The 19,945-nt window shown below is 43.8% G+C and overlaps 2 protein-coding genes across 2 annotated transcripts in view; one reads left to right on the top strand and one right to left on the bottom strand.

Annotated features, from left to right (window-relative positions):
* Positions 1-19,945, bottom strand: part of LOC120918789 (BPI fold-containing family C protein-like) — a 332,741-nt gene that overhangs the window by 83,406 nt on the left and 229,390 nt on the right. The gene's annotated exons all lie outside the window — the stretch shown is intronic.
* LOC120918790 (BPI fold-containing family C protein-like) overlaps positions 1-19,945 on the top strand; it is a 55,955-nt gene that overhangs the window by 28,911 nt on the left and 7,099 nt on the right. Inside the window, exons 8-13 of the mRNA XM_040330586.1 lie at positions 5,559-5,619; positions 9,221-9,312; positions 11,466-11,639; positions 16,231-16,278; positions 17,464-17,634; positions 17,721-17,806. Of these exons, the coding sequence (XP_040186520.1) occupies positions 5,559-5,619; positions 9,221-9,312; positions 11,466-11,639; positions 16,231-16,278; positions 17,464-17,634; positions 17,721-17,806 (632 nt within the window). The remainder of the gene's footprint in view (positions 1-5,558; positions 5,620-9,220; positions 9,313-11,465; positions 11,640-16,230; positions 16,279-17,463; positions 17,635-17,720; positions 17,807-19,945) is intronic.

Here is a 19,945-nt window from a genome sequence, read left to right as displayed (position 1 = left end):
TCCGGTTGGGGAGGGGCGCTTGGGGCACCCAGTCAGCCCAGGGGCACTGGACTCAGGTGGAGTCCTGCCTACTGATCAACGTTCTGGAGCTCCGAGCAATCAAGCTTTGCCTTACCAGGTGGTCCCTGGATCTACAGGGCCGACCGGTCAGGATCCTGTCCGATAACACCACGTCCGTGGCGTAGGTTGATCATCAGGGAGGCACACGGAGTTCTGTTGCAGCGACGGGGGTCGCGCGCATCCTTTCGGTGGGCCGAAGGGTCCGTTCCGGCTCTATCGGCCGGGTACATTCCGGGAATACGGAATTGGCTAGCCGACTACCTAAGTCGCACTGCACTGGGCCAAGGAGAGTGGTCTCTCCACCCGCAGGTGTTTCGGGGTCTGTGCCGAAAGTGGGGCACTCCGGACGTGGACCTTCTAGCGTCCCGTCTCTATATCGGTAGGTGCCACGGTTCGTGGCCAGGTTTAAGGACCCGTGGGCGGACGCGTCAGGCGCGTTGGTGGCTCCTTGGGGTCGCTGTCGCCTACTTTACACCTTCCCTCCTCGGAAGCTTCTTCCTCGCCTGCTGCGCAGAGTAGAAGCTGTAGGGATTCTATCGGTCCTGATTGCCCCAGATTGGCCGCGTCGCTTCTGGTACGCGGACCAGGTGCGTCTGCTGGCAGACGCCCCCTAGCGTCTTCCCCTGGGAATTGATTTTCTGTTACAGGGTCCAATCTTCCACCCTGTTTCACAGCCACCGGCCTTAGCGGCGTGGCTGTTGAGAGCCAGGGGCTTAAGGACCGAGGCCTATTGGGCTCGGTGGTCTCTACCGTGCTGCCTGCACGGAGGTCTACCTCACGTAGGTTTTTTCCTCATACATGGAAGGCCTACTTCTCTGTGTGTGGGGAGATGAACTGGCACTCTCGTACATGCGTTGTGTACAGGATTCTGCTGTCTTTGCAGCAGGGAGTGGTTCAGGCTCTCGCCTTACGTACGGTTAGGAGCCAGATTTCTGCTCTGGCTGTTTTTTACTTGCAGCGACCCTTGGCATAGCACTGATGGGTGCGTGCGTTGGGTCAGGGGGTCTGGCAGGTGGCCCCTCCGGTGCTCCCTCCATTACCCCCATGGGACTTGAATTTAGTCCTTTCAGTGCTTCGGGATGCTCCCTTTGAGGACATTCGGGAGGTTTTTTGTTTTATTGTCACAAAAGGTGATTTTATTTCTGGTAGCAATTACCTCGATCAGACGGGTGTCTGTCTGTTCTGGCGGCCTTGTCTTGCAAGGCTCCCTGCTTGGTCATCCGTAAGGACGAGGTGGTGCTGCGGCCGCAGCCGTTTTTTCTCCCTAAGGTCGTTTCGGCTTTTCACTTGGATGTGGACATTGTTCTTCCATCCTTATGTCCTCAGCCGAAGAACCCGAAGGAGGCCACTTTACATTCTTTGGATGTGGTTCGGGCCCTTCGAGTTTACTTGTCGGCGACAGCTCCGTTCCGGATGTCGGACTCGCTGTTCGTGTCTGTGTCCGGTCCCAGTAAGGGCCTGGCAGTTTCGTCGGCCACCATTTCCAGGTGGATCCGACGGATTGTGCTTCAGGCCTACGCCCTGAAGGGGCGGGCGCCTCCCTTTCGGGTCACGGCGCATTCGACCAGGGCGATCGGGGCCTCTTGGGCTTCCGACACCAAGCCTCTGTGTTACTGGTGTGTAAGGCTGCGACCTGGTCGTCGGTCCACGCTTTTTCAAAGTTTTATATGGTGGATGTGAGTGCATCTTCGGATGCCTCCATTGGCCGCAGGGTGTTACAGGCGGCAGTTTAAGGTTGGAGTTCCTCCGTTGAGTAACTCCGGTTTTTGTTTGGGGTGTAACCTGTTTTTGCTGTGTTATTTTTCCCACCCCTCGAATTTTTTTGACACTGCTTGGGGACGTCCCTAAGGTCAATGAAGGCTGTGTCCGTCTATGAACGAAAGAGAAAAAAGGATTTTTGTACTCACTGTAAAATCCATTTCTCTGAGTTCATAGACGGACACAGCACCCACCCCTCCTTTGTTTGTACTGCTTGTTACGAACTGAGGCTGCTAAAGCAGGGTGTGGGTTATGCCTGGGGGAGCCACGCCCCCTGGGAGGAGCAGCATGAAGGAAAGTTTTTAACACCTTAAGTGCTGTAGAATTCTGCCTAAATCTCCTGGTAGGAAGAAGCATAACCCTAAGGTCAATGAAGGCTGTGTCCGTCTATGAACTCAGAGAAATGGATTTTACGGTGAGTACAAAAATCCTTTTTTTCCGACGGAATGTTGGCTCAAACTTCTGTTGCATACACACGGTCACACCAAATTCCGATCGTCAAGAACACGGTGACGTACAACCCTAGTATGAGCTGAAAAAAATTAAGTTCAATGATTCCGAGCATATGTATTTTTTGCGCGTCGGAATTGCATACAGACGGTTTAGAATTTTCGAGCAGAACTTTTCTTGTCGGAAAATTTGAAAACCAGCTCTCAAATTTTTGTTGGTGGAAATTCCGATCATGTGTATGCGGCATAAGGGTTTAATGCTTCTGTATTCTATAGGGGATGTAGATTAGAGGACTACTTACCTTATTTCTCACTTACTGCTCCAGTCCCGGTATGCAGGTGGACCCTCAACTTCCTAACATACCATGTAGAGAGCATTGTGCATAATGATGTCAGTGAAGACCAGTGAAGAGAAGCATCTACTTTCCAGACAATTCCATCCTGCAATTGGTAGGAAAGAAGCCTGCAGGAGTGAGAAATAAGTTAAACATTTCTATGCTTTACACCCCCATAAACTAAATGAGAGGAAGTACCACTTTAGGGTGGAGCTCCGCTTTAAGCCTCGTACACACGACCGGTTTTCCTGCCAGGAGAGCTTTTGGCCGGGAAAACCGGACGTATGTATGCTTCCTCGCAGTTTTCCCATCAGGAAAACAGCCAGGAATCCCGTCGGGAAAATAGAGAACCTGCTCGGGATTCGGGATTCCCAACGTTTTTTTTCCCCGCTAGATCTACTACTTGCCTATGGGAAAGACAGCGAGGCAGTGCCGATGGAGCATACACATGGCCGGTATTCCCGGCCAAAGCTCCATGGCAGTTTTCCTGCTGGGTTTTCGGCTCTCCCCTCGGTTTTCTCTGCAGACCTTTTACCGCCGAGAAAACTTACTATGTGGAGCACACAAAATCCTAGTGTAATTTTTCCGCTCCCCACCCCATGATTGGCCATTCACAGAACGCCATGTATTCTGTGAATGTTCAAGGAGAAAGTGATAAGAAAGTTGACTACAGTGCTGCAAACTATGAGAATACTGACCTTATTTCTAACTTATTAACTTCTAGTCCCAGAATGCGGGTGACCCTTATCATCCTAAAGTACAGTGCAGGACCCCTAGTCCTGCATTGTATGTAATGACATCAGAGAGCTCAACCAACAAAGAAGAGTGGCTACTTTCCTGCCAATTCATCTCAGAATTGGTGAGAAAGAAGCCTGCAGGAGCAAGAAGTAAGGTAATAATCCCATTGCTTTACACCATGTAAAATAAATAAACATTAAACCCTTACTTAAACAAAATCATGCATGCAAACATGGGACTCAGCCCAACTGGTGTTATGTGATCGTACCTCAAAATAGAGAGCTTATATACTGCTAAAAAAAAAAAATATTCCATACGAAATCTAAAATCATAAATTCATTCCCCATTAAAAAAAAAATCAAAGATCCCCAGGGCCCCGGTTGGCAACCCCCATTTTTTTATGTATTTTTTTATAAATGTTTAATTTTTTATTAAAGGGATGACTACCCCCCTTTTTTGTATTTTATTTTATATATATATTTTTCTTTATTTCTTCTTTTTTTTGTAAAGGGCCCACCCCCCCCGGTTCTCAATTTTCGGCAGCCCCCCCGCTTCTCAATATCAAGCGGCAGCACCCCCCCCCCCCCAATACCCCAATATAAGGTACTATGGGGAGGTCAATTTTGAGGTTGATCACATAACACCAGTTGGACATATTTAAAGTCCATTATAAAAAGCTGAGTCCTACATTTGCACAGTTGATTATGTGAGGAGGATGCCCTCTAGTGTTACATTTCAGACCATGAAAATATAATGATCCCCAATACCTAATTATTTGTACCTTACTATACAAAACACACAGAATGCTAGAGTCTTTTTCTGTCCTCTCTAGCATTGGCCATTCACAGAATGCTGTGTACTATGTGAATGGCCAAAGGGAAGAAAAACGACAATAGTGCTTTAATCTAGGAGATTCTAAGTTCTCATAATGGAAGTGCAGTGGGAGCTATATTATCTGGCATGTAAGTGTTAATCCAACCATATAATACACCTGAGCAGAAATACCAGTTGTTTACACATCGGAACCTACCAAAATCTCTGTGTCTGGAGTTGGGAATTGAGAGAAATTTTATTAATAATTTTTAATAATATTTTGTAATTTTTAGCAAGAAGAATAAATGGAACATGGTGTGGGGTTTCCTAACATATATATTATGGAAGAAACACATATAGGAGAGAAGCTGCACACCGCGAAGTATAACATTTATATGGGAAAGTTCCCCCAAGGTTTATTTTTTTTAGCAGCAATGGTATCAGAATCAAAAGACAGTATCTATTATAAAAGTTCTTTATTCATCAAAAAGTAAAACTCAGTGTCATGTTCCGATTAAAATATAAACTCTGGTTGTACAGAACAATAAGTATTCCATAACAGCGATGTAAACACAATCAAGTAAAACATTACTTTACAAAATGTCAGCCATATATAGACTCAACGCGTTTTGACCTATGCAGTAGTGGTCTTCTTCAGGGGGATAGTTGATTCTATGGGAATACATCAAACAGCTCAGAACTTGAAATTAATTTCATCATGTACAAGCTTTAGTATAAGTACACAAATAACATATTTACCACTGGAAAATGGAAGTAATGATCCCGCAACCAGATATATAAAAGACTGTTGAGTTGTCCTGAAAGCTCCATGGCCCCTCCAAAGCAAGGAGTAAAGCCCAAAATGGGCTTACATGGAGCCACACTTTTGGATACCCTCTGAGGCAGATAATGCCGCGTACACACGATCGGTTAAACCGATGAGAATGGTCTGATGGACCGTTTTCATCGGTCAAAACCGATCGTGTGTGGGCGCCATCGGTTAGTTAACCATCGGTTAAAAAAAAGGCAACTTCTTTTAAAATGAACTGATGGATTCCTAACCGATAGGACAAAACCGATAGTTAGTAGGCACGACCATCGGTTAAAAATCCAGGCATGCTCAGAATCAAGTCGACACATTCTTGGAAGCATTGAACTTTGTTTTTTTTAGCACGTCGTTATGTTTTACGTCACTGCGTTCTGACACGATCGGTTCTTTAACCGATGGTGTGTAGGCGCGATGGACCATCAGTCAGCTTCATCGGTTAACCGATGAAAACGGTCCATCGGTCCGTTCTCATCGGATGGACTGATCGTGTGTACGCGGCATAAGAAATTGCACCTGCAGCTAATATATATTACCTAAGCCACTTGTATTAAAATAATATATTTCTTTTAACCATAGTTATGTTCTGCTGTGAGAAGTCAAGTTGTTGCCTGGGATGTGTCTTTCAGCGATTTACAAAGTAAGTAATGTGAACACATTTTTTAAACACATTGACATATTAGGCCTTGTTTAAATCGGCGGGTGAGAGGTAGTAAAAACAGACAGTTGAGCTGTGGTTTTACGGCCCTTGACCGCCGAGATGCAAGTTAGTTACGGTGCGGTGTGGCAAATTTTTTATGCTACAGGGTGCACTCAGTGAGCAGCAGCGTTGTCCAATACAACACATTCAAGTGAATGGAGCCATGGTACAACTGAGCTGCAACCATGTGTAATGCAGTGAGGAGGTGACATAATGCTTCTGAACCACCTGTCAAAAGCATTTGTAAACAAGTCACCAAAGGATCACTTTTCAGAGGGGTAGCAAACATTGCCCCCCATGTATGACTTGCTATTAAAGATCCACTGCACTACATATTGCGCTGACGTTCTAAAGCCTAGTGACCTCTTTCCCTGAACCCTCTCACCTATCCATCCCCACCCCCTCACCCTCCCCTCTTATACCACTCTGTGAGGTATTTTTTTAGGATTCCAACAGCCCCTTTTTACTCATTTGATGTTGACATCACATGTCTCTTGCCGGTTCTTGTCCAGGAGGAGAGGCCAGTTATGCAGCGCTGAGGTCTGAGTCTGACTGGTTTCTTTGCCACCCCTCATCATGACCTCATCACATTCAATGTTATATTGTAAAGCGCTGCGCAAACAATTGTCACTATAGTTATCCTGTACAGTGGGTGGCCCGTCCATTAGGGGTGCACGGTCGCCGCCCCCCATCAATGCGTCCGACCCCTAATCTACATACAGGTCGCCGAACGCATGGATTCTAATGTTCTAATGGGGGTGTGTGTTTTTTTTAAAGCACGTGATTAAAGCCAAAGGCTTTAATAGGCTTCAAAAAGGGGTGGGCTAGGGGCGAAGAGAACTGCGCTCCGCGCCCACCCAGTTGTGTGACAATAGCGAATGAATATGCGCTATTTTCACACTAAATCTCCTTCTCGCCAATCAGGAAGCGCGTCATGAGACTCGTTTCCCGATTGGCCGAAAGGAGAAGCAATATTTTTGGCCATTGGGGAGGAGGACGGAGGAGATGCATGGAGAAGCAAGGAAAGACCGACTGACCCACTAGCCGCCACGATGGCTCACCCGCAGAGGCTCCACTTCCTGGCTCGGACAGGGGAGGGAGGAGGACGGGACAGTGAAGTCACCCCGGGCAGGCAGGAAATCTACCTCCCAAGGTAAGGAGGCTGTCCGTCTCCCACACGGGGGGGGGGGGGGTTCCCCACATTCATGTCCGTTTCTGGGGGGGTGGCATTGGTTTGCTGCCCCCCCCCAAATTATCGAGACACCTTTGATCCTGTATAATAATGATAATGTTCATCTGGGAGTGGAGTATGTTTATCTTAATACAGGGTGATGATGAACAATCTATTGTACAAACTGCAAATGTACAAATTGTCAAAAACAAGCACACATTTGAAGGCATTGGCCATATGAAACATTGAGCAAATAATTATCCAGAAAGTAGAATTGCTTCCCTTATGTTTATGGGAAACTGTTGACCCATCCTCAAGGGTGAAATTATAGCCATAGCAGACCATGTGACAGCTATGTGGCCAGGAAAGTACAAGGGGCCCAGCACTATCTGGATACTTTGTAAACTGAGTTGAAATAGCGTAGGGAAAATACATAAAATGAATGTATGTATAATTTAGGAGCCCTTATTGGTAGATAAGGGATTGGTACACGGTATCTCTAGAGCATGGGTGCTCAACCTGTGGCCCTTCAGCTGTTGCGAAACTACAAGTCCCGTCATGCTTCTGTCTTTGGGAGTCATGCTTTTACCTGTCAGCCTTGCAATATTCTACCTGTCAGCACATGGGACTTGTAGTTCTGCAACAGCTGGAGGACCACAGGTTGAGCACCCATGTTTTAGTGGAATTTCCTTTTGAGATGGAAATGAGAGCCCCATCACACATAATTATGGGACTGTCCCCATTTGTATCAGACTAACCTAGCTTTTCTTAAAGCAGAGTTCCACCCATAAAATGAACTTTACAGTAATCAACAGCAATAACCATCAGCAACATTTAGATTTTTTTTTTTTTACTCATTTGTTCAGGGCTGTTGCTATGGGGTACCTTGTCATCTGACACTTTCTCTCCGTGGCGCCTGACATCATTTCCCTTGGGGCCTGTGTTCGCTAGTGCTCCTGGGAGATGGTAAGCGCCGAGGGCTAAAATTGGGGTATTTCAGAACCAGAAGTGATGCGGGCAAATGCAGATTTTGTGTGTATATATTCTGCTTATTTTGGTTGCCATCAAAACAGGGGCGGGCACTTCCGATGACACACCCATTGTGATGGAAATCTGAGGAGTTTCCTGCACTGCTAAGTGTGCTTACTGCTCAAATAACAGGTGGGGAAAGCCCGAGCAGGAGGAATGATAGGTTAATATTTTAATAAAATAGTAACAAAAGCGGCGCTATTTACCAGCCTAACGAATGCAACATAAGCATAGTATGATAGTAACAGATGTATTTAAAAAAAAAAATCATATATGTGGTTGGAACTCCGCTTTAACCCCATGCAACACGAGGATTCCTCCAGATGATTCTTGAGTAATTAGTAATTTCTCTCTCTAATGAAACCAATGATCTTTGTAGCTATCTGTAAGAGGGGATTCATCCAACAGATCACACATGTAAGATTATTTTTTCCCAATTACCATCACAGTAAAGTACTGTGAGCTTGGGATATAGTAATTACTAAGTTATTTCAAAGGGTTTCTCTATGTGAAAAAGGTTGAGTAAGACTAGACTAACCTTTTAAGTTAATGAAACAATTCAGTGAGTAAAGACATACAGGAAGTACAATAAGTGATGGGCAGGTACCTAAAAGAGGAGAGTCTGATTTGATCTTTCATCTATGAGTCAGTCCATGGTGTTCTTTGTACTTCTTTATGAGAGAGACCTGTACTAAAAGTACATAATGAGTACATTGGTGGATTAGACTTAAAGGGGTTGTAAAGGTAAAAAATTTTTTCCCTAAATAGCTTCCTTTACCTTAGTGCAGTCCTCCTTCACTTATCTCATCTTTCGATTTTGCTTTTAAATGTCCTTATTTCTTCTGAGAAATCCTCACTTCCTGTTCTTCTGTCCGTAACTCCACACAGTAATGCGAGGCTTTCTCCCTGGTGTGGAGTGTTGTGCTCGCCCCCTCCCTTGGACTACAGAAGAGTCAGGACGCCCACTTACACACAGCTCTGTTCTCTATCTGCAACGTAGAGAGCGTCCTGACTCTCCTGTAGTCCAAGGGAGGGGGCGAGCACGACACACCAGGGAGAAAGCCTTGCATTGCTGTGTGGAGTTACAGACAGAAGAACAGGAAGTGAGGATTTCTCAGAAGAAATAAGGACATTTAAAAGCAGAATGGAAGGATGAGGTAAGTGAAGGAGGACTGCACTAAGGTAAAGGAAGCTATTTAGGGAAAACAAATTGTACCTTTACAACCCCTTTAACACTCCTTACCATTGGTGTGCATTACCTTACTTTATGTTGTGAAATGCTCCTACATGGCTTGATTTACTGAAACGGGAAAATATGAACGATGTTTCCCTTTTTTGCAGTGAATGTCACGTTATCTAGAAATATTGATGCCGATTTGTCACTTACTAATGATCCAGAGATTTCCGAAAAGTATGCTGTTCTGAATTTTAAGGTAAGCAATCCAACACTTCCAAAAACTCCTCAAGTGAAGGAAAACACCCAAATTATAAAACTGGGGTTCATTCGCAACTTTTCTTTGTTTTAATTTCCTAGGGCTGTCTACCCATTAGCCCTGGTTCAAATTGATACTACTTTGAAATCGTGCTACTTCACTTGAAGTAGCGTGATTTCAAAGTAGCAAGGTCCGCACGATTTCAGGTTCTACTTCATAGACATCTATGTGGCTTCATACACGGATGTCTATTAAAGTCGCACCTGAAATCAGCAAAAGTAAAGCACAAACTACTTTTGCAAATCGGTGCGGTGCTGCAAAATCGGTGTTGCATCAATTGGAACAGTGCCATTGCCACCAATAGGCTGCGACTTGTCATGCAATTTGATCTCTCAAATCGTCTGTCAAATCGCTCCAATGTGAACCTAGCCTTAAACACGTATAATAAACCAAATAAAGTAGGATTTAAAATGACTTCCTCAGAAATATGTAGAATGAACAATTTAATTTCCAAATGTATAAAAGATTACAAAGCTTTGTTACAAATAGTTTTAATTTTTTTTTTTTTTGCAAAATCACATCCCAAGAGGGTATTGCATAATTTACATGTCTTCAACTTTAAGCAGCAGTCGACACGTTTCGCAAGCATTACCGCTCCCTCCGGACTATAAATAGACTTGAAACTGTGTCATATCAACAGAAATAAAAAAACTAATTAACAATACATAAAACATAAATACATAATTATATTCTTTCATTATTCATCTGTGTCTCACCAATGTACAGTATATACATACTCACTGTTCTCTATTCTACTTAGAATCCTGGATGTTGGTACTTTTAATTAACTTTACATTACATGTACCTTTTAGAGGCCAATTCTATATCACATACTCACTGTTGTATGGTACAGGGTTAAAGTGGATGTAAACTTTTTTTTTTTTATGTCACAATGTACAGTATTAGATTTCCTATCAACTGTGTCCAGTCTTGCCACACAGAGTTAATCCAGCTCTGAGCAATCATCTTTTATTGTTCAGTGAAATAAAATGGACTTACAGAGAAAAACCTTAGTCCGTTCTGCCCCCTTGCTGTGAGTGACAGGTTATTTACATATCTCATACACTAGCCTGGAGACAGGCATTATTTTTTAATTCCCACCCCCACTCCTTTTCTGAAGTCATGTGGTTACTTTTCTGGATTTTGACTGGATGTTAGTGATCATAGAAGAATTTAGTGTTGTGTTTAGTGCATGTTGACAAGGGGAGTGTAGAGGAGGGCGGGGAGTCTACTGACATCATGACTCCACCCACCGAGCTCCAGACAACAGACCCACCCACAGAATATGCAGTTTTTCAGTTCTTATAACAGACAGAGGGGAGACATTTGACAGGTAAGGATACATGCAGGAGGCATCTATATCCTTATAGATCAGCACTATGGCAGTAGTTTAGAAAGGATGAGAGTGGCTTTACATCCACTTTGACAAGCAGAATTTTTGCTGTGCTGTATTTGTACCTGGATCATGTCCTTTACAATCTATAACACAACTATATATTCCTTTCCTGCAGACAAGAGAACAACCAATAAAAAAACAGACATGGAAAACATACAGTATATGGGACCTGTTTAGTCTGGAAAAAAATGTTTTTCTAATTCTGTACAGCCAGTTTTGTGAATCAGGGACCCTACTACATGAACACTTTAACCAGGTCCTTAAAGTGGATTTAAACCCCATTTTTTTTTTTTAATTAAGGCTTGCACCTTGTACAGTATAGGGCTTCATGTCATCTGTGCCCAGTCTTGCCACAAAGAGTTGAGCAATCCTCTTATCTTTTTTCAGTAAGATAAAAACTGACACACAGAGAAATAGTAGTCAGTTCTTACTCGGCTTTCTATGCCCGGAAGTGGGAGCAAAATAATATATTAGACAGGTATCTGCTCTGCCCTCCCCTCTGAAAGGTGCCAAATGTGACACCGAAAAGCAGAAGTTCAATTTTTTAGTGGAACTCCGCTTTAAGGAAGGTTTCCTGTTAGTAAGACTTGCAAATCTAAAACATTTTAAGCTTGCTTTATGTTTGAGAATGTTGTGCATTTATTGAGTAAACCAATCTACAAACGTGATTTTAAAACAAATTATATCCTAATTACAGGGCCAGTTTCATGAGCCTAATGTGACCACGGTGGAATATTCTCCAGCTCCATTTACTTTGCCAGCCATGGATTCCTCCAGGTCTTGTGCTGGGATATCAGAGGCCTCATTTAATTCCCTTGTTAATACCTACTACTCAAGTGGATCTATGAATGCCATGCTCTTCAGTACTTCAGTAAGTACAAGTGACTTTAAGTATACCAGCTGGAGGAAATGGTGAATAATGTCCATGGTAACCAGTCAGATTTTAACTGCCATTTTTTTTGATAAAGGTTAGATTCTCTAATTATAACTCCTTAACCACTTACCCCCCGGACCATATTGCTGCCCAAAGACCAGAGTACTTTTTGCGATTCGGGACTGCGTCGCTTTAACAGACAATTGCGCGGTCGTGCGACGTGGCTCCCAAACAAAATTGGCGTCCTTTTTTTCCCACAAATAGAGCTTTCTTTTGGTGGTATTTGATCACCTCTGCGGTTTTTATTTTTTGCGCTATAAACAAAAATAGAACGACAATTTTGAAAAAAATGAATATTTTTTACTTTTTGCTGTAATAAATATCCCCCAAAAATATATAAAAAAACATTTTTTTTCCTCAGTTTAGGCCGATACGTATTCTTCTACATATTTTTCGTAAAAAAAAATCGCAATAAGCGTTTATTGATTGGTTTGCGCAAAAGTTATAGCGTTTACAAAATAGGGGGTATTTTTATGGCATTTTTATTAATATTTTTTTTACTAGTAATGGCGGCGATCAGCGATTTTTTTTTTTTGGTATTGCGACATTATGGCGGACACTTCGGACATTTTTGACACATTTTTGGGACCATTGGCATTTTTATAGCGATCAGTGCTATAAAAATGCATTAGATTACTATAAAAATGCCACTGGCAGTGAAGGGGTTAACACTAGGGGGCGGGGAAGGGGTTAAGTATGCCTGGGTGTGTTCTTACTGTGGGGGGGGGGGGTGGCCTCACTAGGGGAAACACTGATCCTCGGTTCATACAGTGTATGAACCGAAGAAAAGCATTTCCCCTGCTGACAGGAACGAGAGCTGTGTGTTTACACACACAGCTCCCGTTCCCCGCTCTGTACCGAGCGATCGCGTGTGCCCGGCGGCGATCGCGCCCGCCGGGCACACGCACGGGAGTCGGGGGCGAGCGGGGGGCGCGTGCGCGCGCCTCCGGCGGCGCGCGTGCGCCCCTAGTGGCGGCTAAAGGGTAGGACGTCATAATACGTGATCTCGCCTAGGAGAGCCACCTTGTGGACGTATTATGACGGTGCGGCGACGGCAAGTAGTTAAAGCGGTGGTTCACCCTCAGTAACAACATTGTAGGATTAAATTAAGCATAGTAGCGCGAGCTACAGTATGCCTTTCTTTTTTTTTTTTTTGCCCCGTACTCACTGTGTAATCCTATAGAGAAGTTTCCGACTCCCCGCGGGGAATGGGCGTTCCTATCCAGAGGGAAGATGATTGACGGCCGGCTATGGCACGTCACGCTCCCCGAAGATAGCCGGAGTAGGTCTCAGCTCTTCCCGGCGCTATACGGCGCCTGCGCACAGACATCGGAGCTGACTGGGCAGGCGCCGTGAAGAGCAAACACCTATTTCGGCTATTTCCGTGAAGCGTGACGCGCCATAGCCGGCCGTCAATCACGAGCCCTCTGAATAGGAACGTCCATTCCCCGGAAACTTTACTACTCGATTACAGAGTGAGTACGGCGATGAATCAAATGCTAGGAAAAAAAAAAAAATGTTTTAGGGAGAACCCCCGCTTTAAGCATCAATGTGTTCATCTAGCTACCAACACATGCTGTTCCCAATATTTATATGAAAGGTACAGGACATACAGTACTTGAAAAATGATACTGACCTTTAACAAAGTGTTGATAATAGAACTACTACCTTAATTCAGCACTCACGTGTTGACCGATTATAAAGTTAATACGTTTTGCAAAACACAATATTAGAGAATCACCACTGACTGCTTTATTGCTACTAAATGACCAAAAAAGGACCTCCTAATCTACACCAAAATGCATACTACTGAAATAGATGGAAAATAGAAACAAAAAACATTTCACACTGGGAACTGCAAATACTGTATTTATTGGCGTATAACACTCACTTTTTTACCCTGAAAATAGAGGGTAAACTGTGCCTGCGTGTTATACGCAGGGGGCTGTGGAAAGTTTTTTTCCTGAAACTTCCCTCTTAAAGTTAGGGTGCGTGTTATACGCCTGTGCGTGTTATACGCCGATAAATAATAATAACGAAAAAAGATACTGTATATATGCACTCAAAGCAAAATTACTTGATCAGGGCATAGCACCAGGAAAACCATCCAGTGGAACGGCAGGTCATGTCATCAGTTGCTTAAAAGAAGTATCACCTTACATTTTTTTACACCCATTCCTTCCCCATGGGACTACATGCACGTTATCCCATCTTTCTAGGTGATGTTGGACAGAGAACCTCTCTCCACTCAATGCACATCTGGCCCACCACAGTTAGCAAGGAGATGGAGAAGACAGGATGCTTTGACAGCCAAGCACTTGCCCGGTCCGATATCACAGCTAACTCTACAGGGCACCTAGAAAGATGAAACAACCTCAGAGCTTCCATCTCTACTTGCATCCCTCCTTTTTTTCGTTCAGCAGCTTAGTAGATGCCCCCTACATATTCTTATGTAGTTGTGCAATAGCCAAGTACCGTATATACTCAAGTATAAGCCGACCCGAATATAAGCAGAGGCACCTAATTTTACCACAAATAAATGGGAAAACGTATTGACTCGAATATAAGCCTAGGGTGTCCATCTGCATGCCTCACTTTGCCTTACGATGTCCATGTGCATGCCTCACTGTGTCCATGCCTCACTGTGTCCATGCCTCTCTGTGCCCATGCCTCACTGTGCCCATGCCTCACTATGTCCATGACTAGACTGACGTTTAACATGGGAGTCTGGAAGGGGTGCCTGGTTTTGAAAAATCGGTGCTCCCCAGTTGTGGGTCCCCCAGACAACTTGTAGAGGAGAAATGGGGCTACGTGTGTGCCAAGTCCTGGCTCCAGGGTACCTACGACTGGCTGGTACCGGGTCCCCAAACTCACCAGAGAAATGACCGTTTAACATAGGAGTCTATGGAAGGGGTGACCGGCTTTGAAAAATCGGTGCTCCCCGGCCGTAGGTCCCCTGGACAACAAACTTAGCACACTTGTAGAGGAAGAGTGAGGCCACATATGTACCCGATACCGGGTCCCCAAAGTCCAGGAGATCAGGCGCAAAAAAGGTGTCTCGAGGGGGGCATTTTCAGCACAAAAAAACGTGCTGAAAAACTCGGCTTATACTCGAGTATATACGGTACATGTTTAAACTGAAGGCTCCATGCACACTGGGCTTAAAAAAGCACAGTTCCCCTGGCAGAAAAATACGCTCTTTATAGAGCATTTTTGTACTCAGTTTAGGAGAGTTTATTGTTTTTTCTGCCAAAAAGCTCCAGTCAGAAACACAAACCAGAAGTTTTTTTTTCCTACCTCTAAAAGCTGAGCTCAAAATATGCCTGTAATTGTCCTAATGTGCATGGACACACAGGACAACATTAAAAGAAAAACAGAAAAGCGCCTCTAAGTGTAATATTTATTTGTACAATACAATAATTCCACAATTGGACACTCACATGATATAGGATTATAAAAGGTGGTGTCAGTGGTGATAATCAGGCAGAGGGTGTCTCCAGCGCTTCCAATCCGAGTGTGTAACAAATCACGGTATGACAGGGAAATGGTCGGGATGAAAGCCGGCAAGTCTGAGTCGTTTCTGGGTGTAGGTGGATGGAGAGCAGCTTGGAACACAGCTACAGGCTGCGCATGATGTCACCAGATGGAAGGGGAACCACAACGCGTTTCAGAGCATGCGCAAGTCTCGCACAGAGCAAACGCTCTGAAACACGTTGTGGTTCCCCTTCCATCTGGTGACGTCACACGCATCAGATGGAAGCTCCGAGGAAAGCTGAAGTTCAGGTGGGTAAAATGTCCCTACCTCACAATTTTGTTCTGTTTTCATTCGTTGACGAATGTTGGAGTTCATTTTTGTCATAGTTTACATCAATTGGCTTTGTTCAAATCTTAAAAAGACATGCAGCTGACAAAAACTATGCCAAAAATATTTTCGTCAACAAAATTAACACTGCTTTACATTTAGTATACTATATCGGCAATTACTCCCTATCCTTAAAGCAACACTAAAGTAAAACTATTTTTTTTAAATAACAAACATGTTATACTTGCCTCCACTGTGTGGCTCGTTTTGCACACAGTGGCTCGATCCACGTCTTCTGGGGTCCCTCGGCAGCTGTCATGGCTCTCCCTCCGCAAGAGCTTTCCACCTTCATGCGAGCGAGCTTGCATGGTGAAAAGCTCTTGCGGGCACGCTCTCGTGATACAGCGGCGGGCAACTTTATCACTCGTCTCGCCCCCGCGTCATAGGCTGCGATTGACATCTCCAAAAAATAATAATCTGCTGATGGGTTTAACGTTTGAGTATGTAATGTATTATGACCCTCTAGTCTAGTGACTGTATGAATAAGACTGGACTGTATAAATAATGTTAATAGTAAAGTATGAAGTGTAATAACAGTAATATATAACAGTATTGATACCTAATCAACTGCCACTTGCATCACCTCTGTTTTTCCTTTCTTACACTTTTAATACCAAAGGCATTTGTGAATTAACTTGATAACTGTCTATTTTATATCTTTAACAGAGATCCATAAAATTAACAACATCGGAACTAACAGATGCAGTGCCAGAGGTGGGCCATGTGTACATATAACCTTTCAAAGCTTTTACAGTACTTGAGAAATGCATGACATTTACAGCCAAATAAAACCCTTATGCCGCGTACACACGCTCGGAATTTCCGACAACAAATGTTCGATGGGAGCATTTGGTCGAAAATTCTGACCATGTGTAGGCCCCATCGGACATTTTCTGTCGGAATTTCCGACAACAAAAATTTGAGAGCTGGTTCTCAAATTTTCCGACAACAAAATCCACTCTGAGTGTGTGTAGACAATTCCTGATGCACAAAATTCCACGCATGCTCTGAATCAAGTACGACAGGGAAGCGCTCGGTCTGGTAAAACTAGCGTTCCTAATGGAAATAGCACATTCGTCACGCTGTAACGGACTGAAAAGCACGAGGCCGAAAAAAAAACCGTCTCTCACCAAACTTCTACAAACTTACCTTTAATAGTGCCGTCATACCTGTTGTACGTGACCGTGTTCTTGGCGATCGGAATTTTCTAAAACGTTTGTGCGACCGTGTGTATGCAAGACAAGTTTAAGCCAAAATCCTTCGGAAAAAAATCCACGGTTTTGTTGTCGGAATGTCCGTTCGTCTATACGTGGCATTCGTTTAAAGTGGTTGTAAACCCTTGATAAAAAAACAAAAACAAAACCTGCAGGATAAAGGCATAATGAGCTAGTATGCATAGCATACTAGCTCATTATGAATTACTTACCTTACATTGAAGCCCCCTCAGTGGTCCTCGTCCCCCCCTCCGGCAGCAACATCTCTCCTGGTGGTTACTTCCGGGTATCGCGGCTCCGGCTCTGTGATTGGCTGGAGCCGCAATGACGTCACTCCCGCGTTAACGGAACATGGACTGAATCAACGGCACATACGTGCCATTGCTTCCGTTTGCCCCAGTGCGCATGTGCCGATGACATCGGTGGTGAGTTACAGACAGAAGAACAGGAAGTGAGGATTTCTCAGAAGAAATAAGGACATTTAAAAGCAAAATGGAAGGATGAGGTAAGTGAAGGAGGACTGCACTAAGGTAAAGGAAGCTATTTAGGGGAAAAAAATTGTACCTTTACAACCCTTTTAAGACATGGGGAACATTTGTATGCACCTGGAATGTATTTAGTCATTTTGAACCGATGGTTCTATTGAGATTTAGGTATGATACAACTTTATTTTCTTTCCTTTAAGATTTCTGAATATTTCAAAAGTCCAACACCTGCGAAAATTATACTGTATGCTACTAGCTGTCCAAACATAACCCTGAAAGACAAGAATATAATCATGGACTTTCAAGGACTTTTTCAAATTCACGTCAAACCTGCTGAAGGCAAAAGCCAGGTTCTCCTTGAAGCTAACATAGTGAGTGTCTTCATCCTTAAAACAATTATTTAAAATAGAAAAACATGGAAGTTTCGATAATACATTTTGTTTTTCATCATATATAGCTGGCTGTCTTGAATGGTGAGATCACTATGTCAGATGCAGAAAAATTCCCAGGTTTGAATGTGAGTGCTTCAGTCAGCCTAAACAGGTAATCCAAAAATCTATATCTGTGCTGTAGCCATTTGTATTTGTTATTTCTCATAAACACAAATGAGGTTTAAAGGGAAAACACAGTGGAAGAGATCATCTGTTAGTGTAATATGTACAGTATGTATATTTTTCCTCCTCTGTATCACTCTGATATTGACAATTTCTGATATGTGAAGTACAATAATTTTAAGGGTGAATCATGTATTTTAATGACTGTACTAAAAATGAACCTGTCACCCATTCTAAATACCCAAAAGTAAAAGTGTTGTTCGGAAGAAAACATCTTAGTGAAGTTGCTCTTAAATTAATCCCCCCACCAACTGAGTGCAGCTGAGAAACCTAGAACACACTCATGGAATGGCGCCAAACTTCAGTACTTAAAAATCTCCATAGGTGACCCTTAATTTTTTTAACAGGTTACCAGTTTAGAGTTACAGAGGAGGTCTAGTGCTAGAATTGTTGCTGGCGCTCTAACGCATGCGGCGATATTTCACATGTGTTTTTTGAACGGTGTTTACATATGTGGGCGGGACTTACGTTTGTGTTCGCTTCTGAGTGTGATTTATTTTTGCACTTTTTTTTACATTTTTTTTGGATCACTTTTATTCCTATTACACGGCATGTAAACATCCCGTGTAATAGGAATATATATCGTGACAGGTACTCTTTATGGAGAGATGCAGGGTCAATAAGACCCCACATCTCTCCTTCAGGCTGGAAAGCATTAGATCGTGAAAAAAAATTCACCCATCTATTGCCGACAGCCACGATTCCGGCTTTGTTTACTTCCGGGCACCCGGGCGTGACTTCATAACATTACGCCTGGGCCTCCGACGGCCATAGAAATGACTGGGGACCATCTGGTCCCCAGTCATCTCTATGCTTTCCATCTGACGCCGGCGGATCGTTTCTCCGGGTCCCCGATGGCACGGGAGAGCCCGGAAAAGCACCGGATGGTAGCGGGAGGGCGTCCCCTCCTGTCACCTATAAGAACGATCAAGCGGCGGAACTGCCACTATGATCGTTCTTATGGTGCACAGAATCCCCGGCAGAAAACAGTGAGATCTGAATAATGCCTGTAGGTGCACCCATCATTCAGATATCCCCAATGAAAGTCCAGGACATCATATGACGTCCTTGAGCGGGAAGTGGTTAAATAGTTTTATGCTTTCAGAAGAAATGTTTGAATAAATTGTAAATGATTTTATCTTGCTTTTTCGAGGGGGGGGGGGAAATTAAATGTGTGCAATTGGGATGTGGTATCAGCTGGCTTGCTCACTTCCCCTTGACTTTAGGACGGAAGTGAGAAGAATAACTTTTCAAAGTGAGAGAGATAGGCCTAGTACACACGACCGTTTTCCTCGACAGAATCCATCAAGAAACTTGGTTGCAGAGCTTTTTTGCCGAGGAAAACGGTCGTGTGTATGTTTTTCATCGAGGAAACTGTCGAGGAACTCGACGAGAAAAAAAGAGAACAAGTTCTCTTTTTCCTCGTCGGGAGTCTCAATTTCCTTGTCATGTTCCTCGTCGGGCTGGTTTTCGATGAGAAACACGTCTGTGTGTATGCTAAGAAACCTGCGCATGCTCAGAATAAAGTATGAGACGGGAGCGCACATTCGGTAAAAGTAGCGTTTGTAATGGAGATGGCACATTCGTCACGCTGTAACAGTCTGAAAAGTGCAAATTTTTTCTTACCAAACTTTTACTTAACACGCAGTAATATAAGATTAGCAAAAGCAGCCCCAAGGGTTGTGCCAGTGGAATCAAACTTCCCCTGCCGTTGTATGTGTTGTACGTCACCGCGTTTGAGAACGAGGAGATTTGGTCTTGACAGTGTGTACGCAAAGAAAGCTTGTGGAGGAAAACGCTGAGGAACTCGTCGAGGAAAACGATGTTTCATTTACGACGAGTTCCTCGGTCGTGTGTATGAGGCCTCACTCTCTCAGACAGTTGTCTCTGGAACAAGTGTTCCCATTGAAAATTTACCCTTAATTTCTGTTCTGGTCACAACTCATAATTTTTAATTTTCCAGCAATTAAATCTTGACAGGGGCTTCTAAATTTTCCCTACAATATCCAAAACGAAGGTTTTAAGCAGTATGCTAGCTTCCCACTGAGCTCACAGGAAATGTTTTATT

Source organism: Rana temporaria, chromosome 12 (assembly GCF_905171775.1).
Source record: "Rana temporaria chromosome 12, aRanTem1.1, whole genome shotgun sequence".
Lineage (NCBI taxonomy): Eukaryota > Metazoa > Chordata > Amphibia > Anura > Ranidae > Rana > Rana temporaria.
The sequence above is the reverse complement of the archived record's forward strand: the minus strand, read 5'-3'. Positions and strand labels throughout refer to the sequence as shown.